Raw genomic sequence first — 19,431 nt, 5'->3', positions numbered from 1 at the left:
GCAGAAAGAAAAATGGTTGTATTAAAGTCAAGAAATATAATTTGAACCAGTAACATTTGATATATGAGATCTAAAATATAAACATGTTTATGATGTACAAAGTTGAAGGAACCAGGGGTTAAAAATAAACCAAATTATGATAAATGCATCCGTATACGCCAATCGTGCCACGTTCAATAAAAGTGTTAGTGCTCGTCCGATCAAGAATTCACGCGTCATAACAAACTAGACGCGCGCCTCCTCCAGTTCAGTTTCATTGTGCTCGCCCCTTTGCTCCTTGGAGTGAACGGGCGGGTTTCCTTTTAGAACAACAGACGGGTGGAAGTCATTCATCACAATCATAACCAAGAACATCATTGTAGCATCAAAAACATAAATGAAAACCTCATGGCTGATGACGTAGCCACTGTTTCCTTGGGCGTATTCGATAACACGGTAAATAGACCGAATCAGAATCATCACGATGGCAGTGTAAAGAGCGAACAGAAGACCTCCCAATCACTCGTACAAGTATTGAGTCTTTTCTACTGAGTGGTTCAAAATTATGAGCTAATTTGATTATGTAATGTAGTGGTTAGTTGCGAAGGAAAAGCTTGAACAAGCAAAGGCCCTGCCTTCCAAGTGTAAGTCATCTATCCTTTCAGATTTTTGAGAGAGAAACTAACACGCTCCGGCTCCGTCCATGGCGCAGGAGATCCTGATAGGGCGTTAGTATAGTGGGAGTATTTTGTTAGATCTGGCCATCAATGTCTACTTCTGGCTTCAACTCGCAAGAATGTGAGAGCTTGTCCATGTTCTGGAGATCGGATAACTAGTTAGTTAACTAACTAGTGGGTCTGGTTGCGTCAGGCACCAACATTCTCGACATCTCTCTCTCCTTATCTTAACCTCTACATGCATACATCATTATCATCATCGACGCACCGTTGATCTCCCATAGCCTTTCCCAGATATTCCAAGGCTTCCGACAAAACCCATTGCTTTTCATATGAACTTAGTCGCCTTGAATGCGGCGCAAACTTGGGATAAGGTTCAGGCCCACCGACCCCAATGAACTATCCCGTTATTGGAAAAAGGCGCCGGAATTTGTTGATAGCGTAATCCACCAAATCACCACCTCGGCAATATGCGTGAAGATTGCTATCTATTGATCATGTTAATTTTTCGACAATGGGTCACTGGATGAAAAACATCCTCAAATGATATGCCTCCTCCTACAATCATTGCCTCATCCACTTGGCTGGTGATAATTATCCCAAGCTGTAGGCTGCAACAAAAACAGTCCGACTTCACGATGGATCAGCGTTCCCCACACCTCGGTTCTCAACTTCTTTATGGACTAGGTTGACCCGCTCATCCCACTCTTCACATGTCTTCCCAACAATTGAAGTTCGATACAAATATAGATGACGCCCACCAAACCGACGCGCAAGGAATGAAAAACACATTTGCCAGTCTTTTTCGCAGTACCCTACCACATGTTCACTGGCTATGTCTGCTCCTATGCGCAACCCGATGGATTCCATGACGTCCACCTGGCGTTCGTGGGATCGCTCACGCTGGAATGCGGGTCACTGGCTGATCGAGATCCTGGATGTTCATCCCCTCTCCTCAGATAAAGAGGTCCCAGTTCATCAGAAGACAGACAAAGTCCCCCATGTACCCGAGATACAGTTCCACATTTGGATCCTAGCCCACGCAGCCATCCCGCTCATTCTTCACGAACTCTATATCAACTACATCGGCCGACCATCGGGTGTGCTGGTGTTTCTCTTCTATAGTCTAGCCCTGAAGTTCACGGCCGTGCACGAGATCCACATTTTCCGCCGAATCGGCGAGAAGACTGGATACTTCGACGGTGACAAACATGCTCGAGATGGTGTACCTGATGTGGGAGTGAGGAAGACGGCGCAATCTCTCGTATCAGTCATCACGTTCAGACCAATGTATTCGATTATCGTCGCCTATCGAGCAAGTGAAGCCCCATCATCCATTCGATGGGGATGGTTAATCTTTGAATCCGGCATATACCCCCTCATGATCGACTTTTGGTACTATATCTTCCACCGATGTGCGCACGAATCTGAGTACCTGTGGAGGTTTCACCGAACCCACCATCTAACCAAGCACCCGAACCCACTCCTGACTGCCTACGCGGATATGGTTCAGGAGTTCTTCGATATTATCGCCACACCTCTTCTCGCGTACGGGTCAATGAAGCTGATGGGCTTTCCGATGGGCTTCTACGAATGGTGGATCTGTCAGGCGTATGTGGTGTTCACTGAAGTTATGGGGCATAGCGGCTTGCGCATGATGGGCCCTGCTGTGAGTCCGTGGGGCTGGCTGCTGAAGCTTTTCGATATGCAGCTTGTAATTGAGGATCATGATCTTCATCATCGCAAAGGTTGGAAGAACAGTCATAACTATGGTAAACAGACTCTAGTATGGGATCGGCTATTTAACACGTCTATCCCTCGTATAGAAGGGCACAAAGACAATATTGATTATGTCAATGTAACAGAGATTCCCTTGTTTTAAAGATGCAGTGATGGATATCTAACAAATGTTTCAACTGGTCAAATACTTTTTGTACATACCTTGGTGAGCCTTCCAATGGAAAGTTCACTTACCCCTTTGAGAAGCGTCGTACTAAAGAAAATGTCGAGGCTCTGCGCAAAGCTGAAAGTCATCTTGACATGCTTTGGGCAGAGGTTGATCGAATTATCACTGGGTATCTGAGTGGTACGGCTGTCCACACTTTCCTCTCTCTGCCTCGCACTTTACAGCGCACTTTAAGACAGGAAGGCCCTCGTCTGTAGTACCTCGACAGTACTGGCACGTTACCTCAAATGACCCAGTCCAATAATACACCCGTATTAATGACCGTACTCAGTACTCTATTCCACTACTACTACCATAGTTAAGATGCCGTTGCGTGATACCGTATTGATATCCGCCGGTCGCACCCCATCAAAAATTTGTCATGAATTAATTTCTCCACCACCATTCGTCCGATCAGGCTGAAACTTTCATAGTTTATAGAATATTTGGTTAAATAAGACTGTACCAATTCCAGGGCGACTGAGCAACTTCTAAGGCCAAAAATCAGGTTCCAAAGAAGCCCATGGAACCTACCCAGGTATAACGTCCCTGGAATAGAGTAAGGGCATTGATTGCGCATCGAATTGAGGCAGGAACTTATCAGTGTCGGGCCGATCGGCAGTAGTATTGTAGCAGCGGGTGCCGATCGGCTCCCGACATCTAAGACAGAAATCAACTCAATTGAATGATAAGAACTACATTGATAGATATGCGATTCATTAGATATCACTTTTTATTATAAATTCAAGACATGTACCTGCGTGTAAGGAACTAGGCCAACCTTCAAGATCTCTACCAAGATGCATCTGAGCTTTACTTTTCTTGCTTCAATTGCCCTCCAAGCCGGCTTTACCAAAGCCGCCGGCAAGGATGCCAACCTCACAGTTGCTCTTGTCAGAGCACCACCCCCTGCTTGGCCTTTGCCAGTGTACAGTTATGACTGGGCCGACATCAAGCCCCAACTTGAACTCTTCGATCGACCAGGGTATCAAGTACATGCATGAAGCCAAAGAAAACGACGCCAATTGAATTCTGTTTCCTGAACTCTGGTTTCCTGGGTATTTACTTTCTCCAACCCCCATCTATGTTGAAATAATCTCACTGCATGCTAACCTCGCATTGTCCACCAGGTTCCCCAAGGGGTCGGGGTACAACAACTGGACCAAAACACACCTTCCCACCTACATCGAGAACACGATGGTCGTCGGCGGCCCAGAATGGAAACGCCTCGTATCTACCGTTCAAGAAACCAAGCTCTACGCCGGTATCAACTTTGCTCAAAGGATCGGCGATAACCTCTACATGGCTCAAGCCCTTATCTCCCCTTTGGGCGACGAATTGATCTTCCGACACAAACTCCGCCCATCGGGAGTCGAGCGGGACATTTTCAGTGATGGCACAATGGACCAGCTCAAGGTGATCACTTCTGCCTACGTTCGAGTCGGAATGCTAGAGTGTGGTGAGAACTGGTATCCCAGTATGACATTCCCCATGCAAGCACACGTCGAGAATTTCCATCTGGGCCCCTTCCCATACATGGGCGACCGGGGTGATGACAATTACCTGTGGTGGGAGGAAGCAGAGGCGAATAGTGGAGCAGTTGGTCTCTACTCGAATCTGGCTGGTGCCTATAGCTTCGTTGCAGCTGTTGGGCATAGCTTCGTTAGCAGCCCGCTTGCTCAGGTCGTGGCTTCTATTAGTGCCAATGCGAGCTTCGAAGATCATCCTATGCTTTATCACAGTCTTGATACTACTTCTTTCGACAAGTCAGAGACTTATGACTCTGATTCTCAGGCTTCGTAGGCTGTGCTTCAGCAAATGTATGGTGGGTTTCCGGGGTATATTCCTGATGTTGAGGGTACTTTGGTGCCACGGAAAAATGTTTCCATTGAATATCTCCTGTCCGGGGCTTTGAACAGCTCCGTGACGGATTATAACTGAGATTGCGGGATTGGTGGGCAAGGGGACGCAACAAGACGAAAAATATAGCGATTATTTGAAGTACCTGGGTGTTGAATAGAATAGATTTGATAGTATAAAGTCACAATTTATCAATACACATCTTCAAAAACAGGATCAAGAGACGCCAAAATTTTCAAGTAATCGCCAGCGTCTAAAATACCCGGTCTCCACCACCTCAGCCCGTCAACAAGTCTCCTCGCCGCATCTTCAAATTCCTCTGGTACCTTTAGATCCGGATTCCCCAGCTTTTGCGCCGCCAGAACCTCAAGCGCACACATGACAGCAATTCTAGGCCCAAACCAGGAGCCATGATTTCGGTGCGTATTCAAAGCAACTATCATAACAGCCACATAGGCTGCCAAACCACGATTGGCCATCCCGAACAAACGTCTCCGCTACCATCGGAAACTCTGTGAGCGCGCTCGACTCCTTAGCTTCAGATTCAAAGCACAGAACCATGGTCAATGCAATGCGCAACAAATCATGCCTTATCCAAAAGAACTTGATCCACAAATACTCTACCAGCTCATCGAGACATCCGACTGTGACATTGTCCAAGTTGATATCCATCGCCGAGCCCAATCGCTCCCAGCAGCTCTGGAGCTGGGTTTCAAATTCCGAGATACCGCTTGTAATGCATTGGAGGAAATCTTGTAGATGAGGTTTCTCCGTATCGGACATTGTTTCAATGAGAGTATGCCAGTTCTCGTCGTTTAAACGCTCAGATGAGGCATGGATTTGGATCTCCAGTTTTCGAAGCGTGATCCTGGTGAGGTAGTAGTACCAACTGTTCTCTTGCACATAGGAAAGTTTGGAGTCCGGACCTGCCGTGATGAATCTCGACGCGAAGATCTTGTCAATTGTGAGTGAGTCCGGTGGTGTCGGCAGCGATGGGGGATTCGCTAGCTGCGTCAATGATGATTTCTCCAACCCATATTTGTAGGCTAACTCTGTGTAAACCTCATTAGCACCATTGGTAACAGCTCAAAAAGAACTAAGTTTCCGTACGTTTCTATCGGATTTCCTTGCGGTCCGCACTGCCATCATATGACAGTAGCATGAATTGCTGGCCATTCGAAAGGGTTATAATGCCTGCCATGGTTTTAGGTCGTACATGAGATAGACTCCCGCTAGGAAAAGACTTTGGGCATGCCTCAGCCTTGAGTTTCTCCAAAGCGTGCCAACCCGCTCTTGAGCCGCGGCGAAATAATCAGCATGGTTTTCATATCTCAATGCGGTGTTGCAGTCCCCAGTAAATATGTGTAATGAAGATGGAGAGAAATTGCAGGATATTGACCCCAGTGCACAATACAGAAGCTTCATTAAACGCGTCGGAATTTGAAAAAATCTGTGAGATTTCTTCTACTCACAACAAAACAGGATTCCTTGTCGTAGCCAAACCCTTCAGATAAGACACGCGCGGTATCTTGTTGAATCTGTGGAATATCCAGGATCGGGTTTTTCGTGTGTACCTCTTCGATGAATAGCTCTACGAGATGAGGTATAATCTTTTTGTCCTCCAATCCATATACCAGGGGGCCATTGTTGGAGGTAATTGGCTGAGTTGCGACCACTGTAGCTTCTATTGCATCTCTTACTGATCCTTTGAGTTCGAGAACAGGCCACTCAAGCGTAACCTCCAACGTCGTCTTTCACCATTTTTTGTAATTATGTCCAGGGAATTGGCCAGCCAATTTTGACATGGCCAGTAGCGTTCTCTAGGATTTCCACCTCGGTAAGAGGCCCGTTCATCCCGCTTATGGGCTTTGGCCAACAAGCGTGGTTTTTAATTCTAGTGGTTCCTTTTACCTGTCTTCGGTCGTCAATCGATTTATTTCTGGAGTCTGGTCCTCATGTTGCTGATGATGATCAGCATCGATGCCACTGGTGTGCCTTTGGCGGATCACCAAGAAGATTCCTACCTATGGGCAGTTGGGGCTCTCCTTATCATTTCCTCGTTCCTTTATAATGCCTCTATGGGACTTCTCACAAACATCTTTTTCCGCTGTTGAAATTGCTTCGGGTGTTCTTACGACTTACCAACGTACCGCGACTTTGTGGAACTGGTGAGCTAAGACTGTACTTTCTGGGGTAGAGGCTGCCTTATAGCTTGCATCTTTGCTTAATTCTGTGTTCCTGAGACCAAAGGCAGAACTGAAGCGGAGATGGAAATTCTTTTCGAAAGAAAAGTCCCTGTGCGCCACTTCGCCGAGACAGAGGTCAATGTTGAACAAGAGATTGCCGAAAAGGGTGAAGAGCTAAAGTCACTAATCTTATTGTATAATGTAAACTACTTGAAATGCTATATATGGTGTTTTGATTAAATAGCAGCTTCGTAAAGCTGTCTTTAAGTTAAGAAAAGTGGACCGAATAATGAATACGGGTATCACCAAGATGATAGCACCACCAGTATTTTCATATTATTCTTGCAGGTAGACTAGATGAATCAAAATGTTATGTAGGAACTTGCACAGGAAACTCGCATTGACACAAAAACGCCACCACTGCCTTAATGCCCACCCTATGGTGATGGTGATGCCGCTGTTAATTGCGCGAATTTTGGAGCAATGTTGACGTCAAAGGTGACATTTGTCCTCCAGAGATCTTTGTTGCTAGGGCAAAAGACTACTGTATAGATCTGATTATGATTTAAAATCTCTCGAAAGGCTTCCATGGCTGGTGAGTTCCCCAAATACGCTTCTTCATTCCAGCATTTTCTCACTGTCAGTCAGACCGCTGTGATAAAGGAATCTCTTCGTCTGACCGCCCTTGTCACATCTCGACTCCCTCTGGTATCCCCTGATAAGGCTTTGTGTTACAAATGGACTATACCCCCTGGCGTGAGTATAACCAATGTTACTTCGCAAGGAATTAAGCTTATCAAAGCCTCGATAGACGCCTGTTAGCATGACACTCCGCGATGTTTTGCTTGATCCAACAATTTTCCCCGATCCTCAGTCCTTTTTTCCTGAGCGCTGGTTTCACTCGACATCAGAAATGGAACACGCGTATGTACCATTTGGACGAGGCTCCAGAATGTGCATAGGCATGAAGTGAGTGCCCATATCCTATCTTATCGCTGTATTCGTCTTGGAACTAACTTTGTAACTTTGAACAGCTTCGCGCTCGCGGAACTCTACATGTGCCTCGGCTATCTTTTGCGGGAATTGGACTTAGAGCTCTACGATACCCACCGAGGTCGAGGCATCGACACCATCCGAGACTGCTTCATTGGGGAGGTGTCTCCTGATAGCAAGGGTGTACGTGTTGCATTTGCTAGGGATCCACTCTGCGGGTCCAATTAGCACGGCATTCCTTCGCGCTAATGCGGTACGGGCCGGGATCCCTTATAGTGTAGTTTCTTGATCCTTACAAATAAACATAACTAAAGGCAGGTGCATACTGTAATGGGCTATGCAATCATTTGCCGTATTACGTACGCGAATCAAGAGAGTGGGATTTTCCAGTACTGATGACATCATTCTGCACATGAGTTCCAAAAATAATGTAGGGCCATTAGCTGCGCCTTGTTCTCGGTACATAGCATGAGCTCCCGATACAATCTGAGTTTTGAGACCGAGACAACAATACAGAGTGTTGTCGTACATCTGCATTATTGTGTATATTTCTTCAGCAATGGGGTTCTCAAATTCAAGCACTGCATACGTCACATTCAAGTTGGCGGGATAATTCTTTAAGCCCGAGCGAGTGGGGATCCCGTTGCTAAGGAGGAGCTTAAGCCTTGGCTATTCCAACAGGCCACACTTTCCAAGGCTCCAAGGTTGCCTCCAGGGCTCCTGCGAGTGTGTTTTCTAGGTCCCACATAGAAAAACCGCCTCACAAAGCCTGGGGGTATGTACTTGGGGGCTGAATTAACCCGTGTGGAACCTTTCGACATCAATTCCCACGCCCAGGTGGGCACCTGCCGGGCTGTATTCAGCTACCCGATCATGCGTCCCTCGTACCAAATAAATTACACATTCGCAGAGCCCGCAGAAGATCAGCGGGTCCATCTTTACAGCCCGCGGCTAGGAAAACACATCAAATCTCACCTGAGAAACTTGGAATAGTATATCGATGGCTGGAGGTACTTGGGCCGTCGTGAGCTCCGAAATATGTACCCGTTCGTACAAGTTTTTCTAGGGCAGAGTATTACGTTGTATTTGGAGACAACATGAGAACACGTAAATATTGATATAAATTGGCTCGTCTTGAATATTATCTTCAGTCTTTCTCGATTTTGGTCCAGTAATCGGCGACAAAACGCCTAGGTTTATGCAAATTCACCATAAAATGCGCGACCATATCATTCTTGCCGCGATTTTCTTCGCGTTTTTTCAATACTGCTATTCTTTTTCGGCTGGCGTAGAATCAATTAAGGCGGTGGGACTCCTTGGCTCTCATTTCGGCATCCCGGGGCTCAACGCTACATATGACTTCGTGATTATCGGAGGGGGTACAGCCGGCCTAGCGGTTGCCCGTCGCCTTGCCGAGAATTCTTCTGTAACTGTCGCCGTCATCGAAGCTGGTGACTTCCCACAATTTAGCAATGGCAATTACTCGGAGGTTCCCGCATATGCATCTGAGTTTACAGGGAACAATCCGACCGAGAAAAATCCCTATCTCGATTGGTATATGTATACGACGCCCCAAACGGTAGGTGAATCAGAACTACCCCCTTCCAATACATTGAGAAGTGACAGAAGGCGAAGCAAAGAGGTCGGGCTAACAATAGGGCCCTCTTAATATACAGCAAATTGGCGGACGAAAAGCATTATTCGATTCCGGGAAGATGATCAGTGGAAGCAGTGGAAGGAACTTTCTGTGGCAACTTCGGTGGGTTCAATCTATGCCCCCAAAATTTGTATAGACGAACATCATTGTCTACACCTTTATTTTTGCTTTTATTGACGGATGATTTTAGTGGAACCTATGGTACGTTTGAAAAGTGGGCACACGAAGTCTCAGATGATAGCTATCAATACAATTCGTTCTTGCCATTCTTCAAGCGATTCGCCAAATTCAATCCCCCTGATGAACATAAGCGTCCCTCAAATGCGAGTGCAACGTTCAATAGCTCGGATTAGAGTGTCAATGGGGGTCCAATTCAGATAGGGTTTCCATCTTGGGTGAACCCGATCTCGGCCTGGCTGGGACGGGGATTCACTGAGCTTGGCATAAAAGAAATACCGTCCCTTCTGAGTGGAAACTTGCTTGGATGGTCATGGCTGTCACAGACTTTGGACTCAAATACACAGACTCGGAGCTCTTCATTGGAGTACTTTAAAGAAGCACTGGTGGAATCCAATAATGTGGTCTTGTACAAATCTACTATGGCAAAGAAGGTCATATTCAAAGAGAAAAAAGCCATAGGTGTGATGGTCGAAAGTGGCGGGGAGAAGTATCACATCACTGCAAAGAAGGAGGTGGTGGTTTCTGCCGGTGTGGTAAGTTAAGCCCCCTCCTGTTGCTCGGACTTGCTTTTATATGTATTATAATGCTAAATCTGATGCTAGATGCGATCTCCCCAACTGTTAATGGTATCCGGGATTGGACCAAGCGCCACTCTCAGGGCTTACGGGGTTGATGTGATTGCCGACCGGCCAGGCGTTGGTCAAAACCTCTCGGTATGTCAATCAATACCATGGACCCCAAGCAGATATAGCTTTCGACCTCTCCAAATACTTTTGCTTACGATTCTTCAGGACAATGTGCTGGTGGGTCCTACCTATCAAGTAGAGGTGACTACCCATAACAGCCTCGCTGATCCAGCATTCCTGGCCGATTCCATCAATCAGTATAACATCAACAGAACCGGAATGTTGACAAACGTTGGCGGCGACGTTTCTGGTAATTAACCCCATTCTTGCTTTGTCTTTCCATCTCTAGTGTAGCTGCTGACAACCCTTACTTAGCATTCGAAAAACTTCCACTAGATATGATTAGCGTATCGACGATGCGTGCCCTCAACGAATCATTCCCAGAGGATTGGCCACATATTCAGTACCTTGTTTTGGATGAGTACTTTGGCTCAGGAACCGACAGCAGCTCTGGCCTCAAGGACATGAGGCAATACGTAGCCGCATCCGTCGGGCTTGTCGCTACGTTCTCCCGTGGCAATGTGACAATAACTTCCGCAGACGTACGTGAGAATCCAGTTATCAGTCCAAACTGGCTTGCCGATCCTCGAGATCAAGAAGTTGCTATAGCAGCCTTTCGCCGTGGGCGACAGCTTTTTCAAACTGCCTCGATGAACCCAGTTGTCGTTTCTGAAGCATTTCCGGGTGCCAACTACACATCCGACTCGCATATTTTGGAGATTATACGCGAGAGCGCTAATTCGGTCTATAATGCAGTTGGCACCAATCGTATGGGCAGAAAGAGTGACCCATGGGCTGTTGTTGACAGTCGGTGCAGAGTCATTGGTGTTCAATCGCTGCGGGTAGTTGATGCCTCCGCCTTCCCCTTCCTTCCACCCGGCCAACCATCAGCTACAGTTTGTAAGTTTAGAACCTCAAATCATAACTCAAACAATCTAACCCTTTTGCGTAGACGCTTTGGCTGAAAAGATCGCGGAAGACATGCGTGCGATCTCTTGATTGAACTTGGCACGCGGTCTTGCAATCAAGACCCATGGTGGCGCAGCGTAAGCGAACTGAGCTTGTGGTTTAAGGTTTAATAATTTTCTACATACAATTGTTCTTCCCGTTCGTTATAAGCTTCCTATATAGGCGGATGTCTTGCCTGGGTACGATCGAATCATGGGCTTCTTCAATTACATCTCGAAATTCCACTTCCCCTCCCCCATCTTTCAGAAATTAATGAAAATGAACCTGGTAGTAACTTATAGTAGCTCTACACAACCATCCCTGTCACGTGGGCGAATATTTGAAACATGTTCATGCGTAACGACAAATACCTTGAAGCTCATTCATTCTCGAGGAATTTAAAAAAAGAAATTGTACACATGTATTCAAACATTGGACTCTCAATTGGGCCCAAAACATTTACTACATAATTATACGGTTCATTGGGGCTTCCAAAATCTTAAAAGGATGTTCCATTCTTTGCAAGTAAAACATCACAGCAAGGCAAATTCTACCTGGTAGTGCTTGAAGCAATGCTCAGATATTCCCTGTAGGAGATCCATTGTTCAGACCTCTTTAAGACTGGAAGCAGGTCGCTCAAAGTAATTTCCTAATTTAGTGTCTAAACTGCAGTGGTTGAGCTCTCGGCTATACTTGAAATCCTTTCGACTAACATCTCAGGCTGGCTCAGCATGGGAGAATGTCCTGCTTGGCAATGTTGAGTCTCTGACCTGGAGATCTTAGCGAACATCTCCTGGTATTGTGGCGGGGCCGCTTTATCATTTTCGCAGATGAGATATGTGGACGGAATTTCCTCGTATGCCGTATTTTCGACAAGTGTCGTTTGAACTTTGTATGATTGGGGAATTAGACGTGATTCCCAAAGTCTAGCCTGATCATCCGGAAGATCATTGTAGAGGGTAGGGGCGCCATTTTTGATACAGAATCGCCCATCAGACTAGTACCCAAACATCAGAGATTTTCTTTTAGGGGGTCATTTAGATTGAAACCACGATGTGCCACAAACCTTAACATTATTATTCGGCGATTCACCAAATGTACTAAGAACTGACTGCCCTTTCCCTAGGATGAATGCAGAATAGTAGAAAAGATGAACAACTCCACCCTTTTCACCTTCAGCTTGGCGTTGTGAATAGCTAAGGCTCTCTTGGACAGCCTCACTTCCGACAATTCCACCATAGGAGTGCATTACGACGATAACCAGTTTTTCCTCGTCAACCACAAGTCTTTTAATGGCTTTCGTAACAGCTGAGGCATCATCCACCAGGGTTCGGGAGGGAAAATCATCAGCCTCGACATCAGTGCAACTTGGAAGCAGCGGATGAACAACCGGATACCCAGCATTTTTGAGCCCAGCCTCAAGAGCCTCATATACCAAAGGTGTCTGGAATGAGCCTTGAACAATGACGATCGTTGGCTTGCTGGAAGGCATGGTATAGCGAAAAGTTAGGATGCTGAAACGGTAATGTTTAAATGGAAGCAATGAGAAACTGCAGAAAGTGGGCGATCGGTTTGTCCTTGAAATGGCACTCTCTTCTGTCGGCAAAGGAGGGACAAGGGTTCGCAAAGTTAGGGCTTTTTATGACGTAGACATCCTGATGCCGGCGGGCTCTAGGCTACCCTGTGCGCCAAATTGGAAGGTGCCCCGTTGGCCTTCTGTACTAGATGCATGTGCCCCGCTCCACCGCTGGTGGAGCTCTTGGAGCCCTGGTGGAGCAGGGGGTTGCATCACTATTGTCACAAAACGCAAAGAACAGTATCTAGGTAATTTTCAAGGTTCCAAGGTTAGGTACATTTATGCCCGAGCGAGCATAGATGCCGCACTGGGCACTTAGCTGCAGCAGAAGGCCTTAGCATCCCGCCCCATGGCGCCCCATGCGGCTCCCAGTCCACATCGCGAGTGGGTCGAGGGATGCTTCGCCTTTATCGATGAGACGATCCGAGTCCGCCATAAATCAAGACCCAGATGGATGTTGGCTATCTTTACTCCGTACATAGGACGCAAACATAAACCGTAAGCGGTAGGATAAAAGGCCCCAGTCCGCTAATCTCGGTTCAAATGATAGTGGGGGCCATGTTGATGGACAACATCTGCAACACGTCATCTGCTTCCAAGGTCGCGCTAGCATGGCAAACATTCAGATTCCACTTTTGAGCTCTAAGCATAAGGCTTTAAAAAGTCCCTTCGTCCCAAAAATGTAACAACACCCTTTCAAATTTTACATTCCTCAAGATGGGAGCCATTTTCTCAGTTATTCTCTCGGCATTCACTCCAGATCCTCGACCATCGCTCCTCGCGTCCCTAAGGGGTATCGCTTTCACCATACCAGATCTTCAAGCTACATTTTCCCATTGGCCTCAAGGCATAAATCCATGCCTCAAAGATCTTACGGTAGCGGTCGATCAAAGGCTTACCCAGTAGGTTGGAGTAGCCTTCATTAAATCGGTGTCTTTGAATACATTGGCTTACGACAGACTTAGATTCTTCCCAAAGGGTAAAATTGCTAGGAAGACGAAAGAAACAAAGGTTGCAGAGTTTGGAGCAGCTTGGTGGCCGTGCGCCTCTTTGGACCGACTATGCATTGCGACATACCTCTCACTCTGGGTGGGTCCCCTCCTCCTCTCAATCATCTTCCTACCTATGGAATTACGCGACTAATACCATAATCAATACAGCTCTTCGCTTGGGATGATGGTAAGTTGACCTCCTTTCAATTACGAGCTTTTTATCATCAAAGCGAGCTCGCTCTGATATAGAGATTGTTCAGAATCCGACTCCATTGAGATATCCGATATGGTTCGTCACCATAACCAGGGTGCTATTTTCCGACAACAGACAAAAGACTTTATACACTACTCAACCTCAGTCTCAATTGGAGAAGCGGAGATTTTAGATCTCCCCGGGTCAAAGGATCCTCTAATTGCTAATTTTGACATCGTGGGCCAGGCAATAGCGGAATCGTGCAACAGAGGTATCGTTTCGATCAAGGCAATTATCTCCTCTACGAGGCTGTACATCTCACTGAATACGTATTTATGAAGAGGACTTGGATCGATTTTTGAAAGAGATCAACCTATTCATTGATATGACGGACCTAGAGCAGCAAGTGCAATGCAGCACTCACCTCCCGACACCTGAGGAGTACATGCACCGTAGAATGGGGTCTAGTGCGGTGGGAGTATGTTTGGCTTTGACGAAGTACGTCTTCTTTGAGCGCAATCATCCTTTTCTGCTTCCCTAGCTCACGGATTCCAAGCTATGTATACGAAATGGACATTCCAGATTCCGTCATGAATGAAAGGCTCATTCGCCGACTGTGGCATCTGACAAACGTCATTATCTCCGTGTGAGTAGATGCTTCGTATTTTCTATTTTATAAGCTCCTTCTACCTTACTAATTGATACAATTTTATCAATATAGTACAAATGATATAATATCTCTCAAGAAGGAAATCTTACGTGACCGCAGCACCTCAAATTTCGATAATCTTATGATCTAACACTCAGCTATTCAGATGCAAGAACAAACGGACTCTCTCATTCCACTACTATTTCTCCGGTATAGGTCACTGCAAAAGGCTATTGACGTGGCAGTCGAGACTGTGTCATCTTCTGTTGCTGAATTTGATCAAATCGCCGACAAGGTGCTCGATATGCACACTGGCGATGAGAAGTTGGCAGCTAACCTAAATAACTTCATCGATGGTTGCAAGTTTGCCTGTACAGCTAATCTTAACTGGGGGTAAGTCTATATCTACATTAGATGGCCTTCTCTGCGTCTTCTGAGGCCCCTCCGCCCTTTTGCCTCTGTCATTCCGTCTAATACATTCTCGCCTTCTCACGTTATCTATTTTCTGCCCCTCATGAATTGTTCACTTCAACGATTACTAACAAAATTCCTATAGTCTCATCTCTAAGAGATATAGACTTCCTTCCAATTCCACTAAGTGTGACGAGGTACCTATAATCTACTAGAATAGAGGAGAGTACAAAGAATAATAAATAATAATATTAAGGAAAGGAAAAGAAGAGAGAGCTATACTTTATATATATAAGCGGATACCTACTCTCTAGACTAATCATCTAATTAGTTTGCATCTGAAAGTGGGTTAAACTACATAAACTGTCGAACTCCGCAGGAGAAGATTACCACCTTTCCTATTATAGATTGATGATTCAGCGCAGGCTTAGATCCTATATTACTGTTTTTGTATATAAAGCGTATATAAGTGTACGTATGGGCTATACAACTAGCCTATACAAATTAGGTAAGATCGCTTAACTCGATCGAGCATCTAGATAGAATAACCCTCTCTGAATAGTATCTAGTTGTACTAGTTTATATATGTTCGTCCCTATCCGATAGTTATAAGTCCGGTATTATTGTATAGAATTAGATATTTAGAATAGTTTTTAACTATATACCCCTATACAATTTAGATAGGCTATAGTTAAATAAACGGGTTAGATTATTCTTAAATTTGTAAAGTGATTGCTATAAACGAAATTTGTTAGCTACCTATATATCCTAGTTAAATTAAATTAAACTAAGATAGAAAATATATAGATTATAATAGTTAGTTTAGATAAAGAGAAGTTTATAATAATTCCGGTTAACTAGAAGCTTTAGTTAAAAGTATACTAGAGAGTCTAGATAGGATATATTAGGTTAGTAGTAAATTTAGAAGAAATATAGGATTATATTAATCTTAATAGATCTAATAATAAGATCTTAGAGATTCCTATAGCTCTATTAAAGCCGGAAGTCCCTAAAAATAATTATAGATAACTGAAAGATCTTAAAGACCTATTCGAAGATAAGATCTAAGTATAGGATTTAAAGATAAGGATCTATAAGAGATCTAAATCAAAATATATAAAGCTCTTAAAGATAATAATATATCTAAATAGTCTTATTATTTAATTATTAGCTATTAAATATTACTATCTAATTATAGATAAAGACTTACTAAGAAAGAAACTTTTAAAACTAGCTAAAATATTCTACTTAAAGTTAGAAAACTGTTAATAAAAGCTTTAATAAGTGTAGAGAGTAATAATTTAATTACTTAACTAATTAGTTAATATTAATTAGTAGATTACTTAATAGGATTCCCTATTTAAAGAAGAGAAGGTTATAAAGATTCCTGATTACTTATTTAGAGATATATTTGTTATTAGAGACTTTCTTAATATTATATAGAATATAGATAATACTTTCTATATAGACTAGAAATAAGAGTTAAGTAAATATCTAGATAAGATTAAATTCTATAAAGTAATAATAGACTATTAATACTATTGTACTAACCTATCTATAATATCCTAAAGATTAATATTAAAGATAGTATTTATAATACTAAATAATTAGCTAGAAGTAAAAGCTTTAGAGCTAAAGTAATTAGATAAGAAATAAAGATATCTATATAGATTACTAAGATATTATTTCTTAAAGTACTTCTATCTTAATAAAACTATTTATCTAGAGGAATAGGAACTTTATAAGAATATAGTTAAGAAAGTATAAGAGAATATTAAAAAGATAAGCTAATTAGATTATAATTAAATTAAAAAGATATAATAGAAAAAGAAAAAGAGTAACCGGCCCCACAATTTTTCTTTCACAAAAATAATGAACCCTCGCTTACGAGGGTCCGCCACCCATATGGAACAGATCACCCATATGGAACATTTTTGCTAAATCGTACTACAACTACTATTTACCACACCACCATATAGTTAATTAATTAACTAAAAATAATAAACAAATCAATCAGCCATTTTAATATTAGAATACAAAATCAAGTTAATTTCCCCGGCGTTTTTTGGCTCTTCCATGCTTCCTAATTTCAACCAATATCTTCTTCCACTTCCGCTTCGTCTTTTCTTGATCGGCTTTTTCAGTCAATTTATATTCTTTTAGCTTCATTTCTTTGATCTGGCTTGAATTGATAATACCAGTGATTTGCGTATAACGGCGAGAAGCATCATATCTAGCGTGACGTGCTCCCATAATAGCTTGTGTAGAATCGAATTCCCGTTGCAGTTGGACAGCCAACATTGCCTGAGTCTCAGCACCCTTTACAAGCTTTGCTAGCCCTTCTTTAAAACGTTGAGTAGTAGGATCATATTGATTAATACGATCGCTAATTCTTCGAACTCTCTCAGCGGTTTTTGGGGTGCTAAACTCAGTATTTTGTGAGTTAACTGATGGTGTATCTTCCCGGGATATATTATCATAATATGGATCGTACGAATCCAATTCATCGGTAATAAGCTTAGAATTAATTGGCCAAAGGCCAGTTAATCTAAACCCAAGCTTGATTGTATGTGGCCGGAAGGTTTTGCGTCTGATTTCACTGATTGAATGTAGGAATTCATCCTTTGAAAATTTACGGCATCCAGTCATTGTAGCCGCCTCAACTGCCTCACTATGCCAGTGTTTATATACACTAAACACTCCAACATCGAGAGGTTGTAGTATATGGCTAGTATGTGAGAGTAAGAAGAATAGAATGATATCATTCTTCTCACAAAATTCAACAAATTGACGCGTTAAATGTGATCCAAAACGATCGCATAAAACTAGCCTCTTTTTCCCAATGGTACGAGAAATTGTCCATTTATGAAACAGCTGAATCCATTGATATGCTAATGTATCATTGATATAGCCAGTATCAGTTATAGCAAGATGCTCGTCGTCTTCAATTTTATCAAACCAACGTAGTAATGCTTGTTTAGCGCTTAGAATAATCAGCGGTGGGCATGTAAAGCCATCAGCCGAAACAGCCTCTAAAACAGTGACAGACTCGCGATTGGTAACTGAGCCATTAAATAGCTTCTTTTTTGGATGTCTTGTGATAATAAATTGATCGCGACCGACGCCAATTTGGAAGCCAGTTTCGTCAAAATTGTAGATATCTTGTTGACAGATGCCATATTTAGCCACTATACGTTGATAGTCTTGAAACCATCTCTCTATAACGGATTTATCCAGTGCAGTAGCTCTTTCAACATCAAGAGCTCGCCGACGTCGTATATAGTACTCAGGATACCGTTTAAGAAAACGCTTTAGCCAATGGTCGCCAATTTGTGGGGGATCTGTGGTGGTGTCGGTATGATCTTCTTCCAGAATTGAATCGGCAGCAATAGCAATTTGACGGCGATTTATTGATGCTCCGACCGCATCAAAATAATCAATATATTCACATAAAGCCTTCTCCTGTGCAATACTAAGCTTCCGGCCATTAGGTTGTCGTTGGAAAAGCGATTTTCCACCTTGCCAGCGCCGACGAAGACGGCCTTCAGGAACCGCGAATTCTCGCGCAGTCTTCCTAATATTAGGCTTAGATTGCTCAGAGAGAGACTCTATTGCCAGCTGAATCTGGTTCTCTATATCTTTATTGGTTTTAGGCATTGTTGGTGGTGTGGTAGATGATAATAGTGGTTGTGGTAAGATTTAGAAAAAATGTTCCATATGGGTGATCTGTTCCATATGGGTGGCGGACCCTCGTAAGCGAGGGTTCATTATTTTTGTGAAAGAAAAATTGTGGGGCCGGTTAATACAAAATCATATACTTAAGAAGAGATAGTATTTATAATATCTTATTTCCTAATTAAGTAGATAAGCCCTCTATAATTAAACTAGATTATTAACTCTAGAGCCTTAGTCTATATCTATAATAATTATATAATATTTAAATATTTATTACTATAATCTAATAAGATTAAAACTAGAGATATATATATAGAAATCCTTAGAACTAAAGAAATTATAATAATAAGTAATAATCCTTATATAAAACTTCTAGTTTGTTTATATTTTAAAAATATATAGTATATACTAGGATTCTATATAAATATAATCTTATATAACTAAATAGAGTATAGTAGGTTCTATTAGGATCTAAATAGAAGTATAATCATCTAGAAAGACATAAATAAACTAATATTAGTAGTAAAAAGATAAAATAGTTTATATATTATTAATACTATAGACTCTATACTAATATATTTAGTATTCTTTATTTATTACTTAGAGAAACCCTTAATATTAGAAGTATCTATAAAAAGATAGTATTAATACCTAGGATATATAGCTAAACAAAACCTTTCAAGGATTTAAAAGATAGTTAAGGGTATATAAATTACTAAAGAATCGAATAAAGATAAATAAAATTATTCAAAAAAATATAAAGTCTATTAGCTTACTAAAATAAAGTAGTAGATATCCTAATAACTAAATATAAGAAGATTTAG

The 19,431-nt window shown here is 42.8% G+C and overlaps 9 protein-coding genes across 9 annotated transcripts; 5 read left to right on the top strand and 4 right to left on the bottom strand.

Annotated features, from left to right (window-relative positions):
• Positions 1 to 225: 225 nt before the first annotated feature.
• Positions 226 to 459, bottom strand: N7478_009161 (RTA1 like protein; the record flags this gene model as incomplete). Its single annotated transcript, XM_056925375.1, has 1 exon — positions 226 to 459. The coding sequence occupies one exon, from the start codon at positions 457 to 459 to the stop codon at positions 226 to 228; it is 234 nt and encodes a 77-aa protein (XP_056778101.1).
• A 1,032-nt stretch (positions 460 to 1,491) lies between these two features.
• N7478_009160 (sterol desaturase family protein) lies at positions 1,492 to 2,538 on the top strand (the record flags this gene model as incomplete). The annotated part of the gene is made up of 1 exon (XM_056925374.1): positions 1,492 to 2,538. One exon carries the CDS (start codon positions 1,492 to 1,494, stop codon positions 2,536 to 2,538), a length of 1,047 nt encoding a protein of 348 aa, XP_056778100.1.
• An 863-nt stretch (positions 2,539 to 3,401) lies between these two features.
• On the top strand, positions 3,402 to 4,404 carry N7478_009159 (aliphatic nitrilase; the record flags this gene model as incomplete). The annotated part of the gene is made up of 2 exons (XM_056925373.1): positions 3,402 to 3,586; positions 3,732 to 4,404. The coding sequence occupies 2 exons, from the start codon at positions 3,402 to 3,404 to the stop codon at positions 4,402 to 4,404; spliced, it is 858 nt and encodes a 285-aa protein (XP_056778099.1).
• Positions 4,405 to 4,851: 447 nt separating this feature from the next.
• On the bottom strand, positions 4,852 to 5,662 carry N7478_009158 (uncharacterized protein; the record flags this gene model as incomplete). The annotated part of the gene is made up of 2 exons (XM_056925372.1): positions 4,852 to 5,513; positions 5,602 to 5,662. The coding sequence occupies 2 exons, from the start codon at positions 5,660 to 5,662 to the stop codon at positions 4,852 to 4,854; spliced, it is 723 nt and encodes a 240-aa protein (XP_056778098.1).
• Positions 5,663 to 7,235: 1,573 nt separating this feature from the next.
• On the top strand, positions 7,236 to 7,868 carry N7478_009157 (cytochrome P450; the record flags this gene model as incomplete). The annotated part of the gene is made up of 3 exons (XM_056925371.1): positions 7,236 to 7,403; positions 7,459 to 7,571; positions 7,682 to 7,868. 3 exons carry the CDS (start codon positions 7,236 to 7,238, stop codon positions 7,866 to 7,868), a joined length of 468 nt encoding a protein of 155 aa, XP_056778097.1.
• A 988-nt stretch (positions 7,869 to 8,856) lies between these two features.
• N7478_009156 (GMC family oxidoreductase) lies at positions 8,857 to 11,162 on the top strand (the record flags this gene model as incomplete). Its single annotated transcript, XM_056925370.1, has 6 exons — positions 8,857 to 9,219; positions 9,822 to 10,010; positions 10,080 to 10,190; positions 10,269 to 10,413; positions 10,479 to 11,063; positions 11,116 to 11,162. 6 exons carry the CDS (start codon positions 8,857 to 8,859, stop codon positions 11,160 to 11,162), a joined length of 1,440 nt encoding a protein of 479 aa, XP_056778096.1.
• Positions 11,163 to 11,772: 610 nt separating this feature from the next.
• On the bottom strand, positions 11,773 to 12,603 carry N7478_009155 (alpha/beta hydrolase; the record flags this gene model as incomplete). The annotated part of the gene is made up of 2 exons (XM_056925369.1): positions 11,773 to 12,108; positions 12,178 to 12,603. 2 exons carry the CDS (start codon positions 12,601 to 12,603, stop codon positions 11,773 to 11,775), a joined length of 762 nt encoding a protein of 253 aa, XP_056778095.1.
• Positions 12,604 to 14,441: 1,838 nt separating this feature from the next.
• On the top strand, positions 14,442 to 14,918 carry N7478_009154 (terpenoid synthase; the record flags this gene model as incomplete). The annotated part of the gene is made up of 2 exons (XM_056925368.1): positions 14,442 to 14,518; positions 14,738 to 14,918. 2 exons carry the CDS (start codon positions 14,442 to 14,444, stop codon positions 14,916 to 14,918), a joined length of 258 nt encoding a protein of 85 aa, XP_056778094.1.
• Positions 14,919 to 16,978: 2,060 nt separating this feature from the next.
• Positions 16,979 to 18,589, bottom strand: N7478_009153 (transposase; the record flags this gene model as incomplete). Its single annotated transcript, XM_056925367.1, has 1 exon — positions 16,979 to 18,589. The coding sequence occupies one exon, from the start codon at positions 18,587 to 18,589 to the stop codon at positions 16,979 to 16,981; it is 1,611 nt and encodes a 536-aa protein (XP_056778093.1).
• Positions 18,590 to 19,431: the final 842 nt, after the last annotated feature.

The sequence above is a fragment of the Penicillium angulare genome (genome assembly GCF_028827245.1).
Source record: "Penicillium angulare strain IBT 27051 chromosome Unknown utg000005l_segment0_segment0, whole genome shotgun sequence".
Lineage (NCBI taxonomy): Eukaryota > Fungi > Ascomycota > Eurotiomycetes > Eurotiales > Aspergillaceae > Penicillium > Penicillium angulare.
Note: the sequence above shows the minus strand (reverse complement) of the source record. Positions and strands in the feature narration are given on the sequence as shown.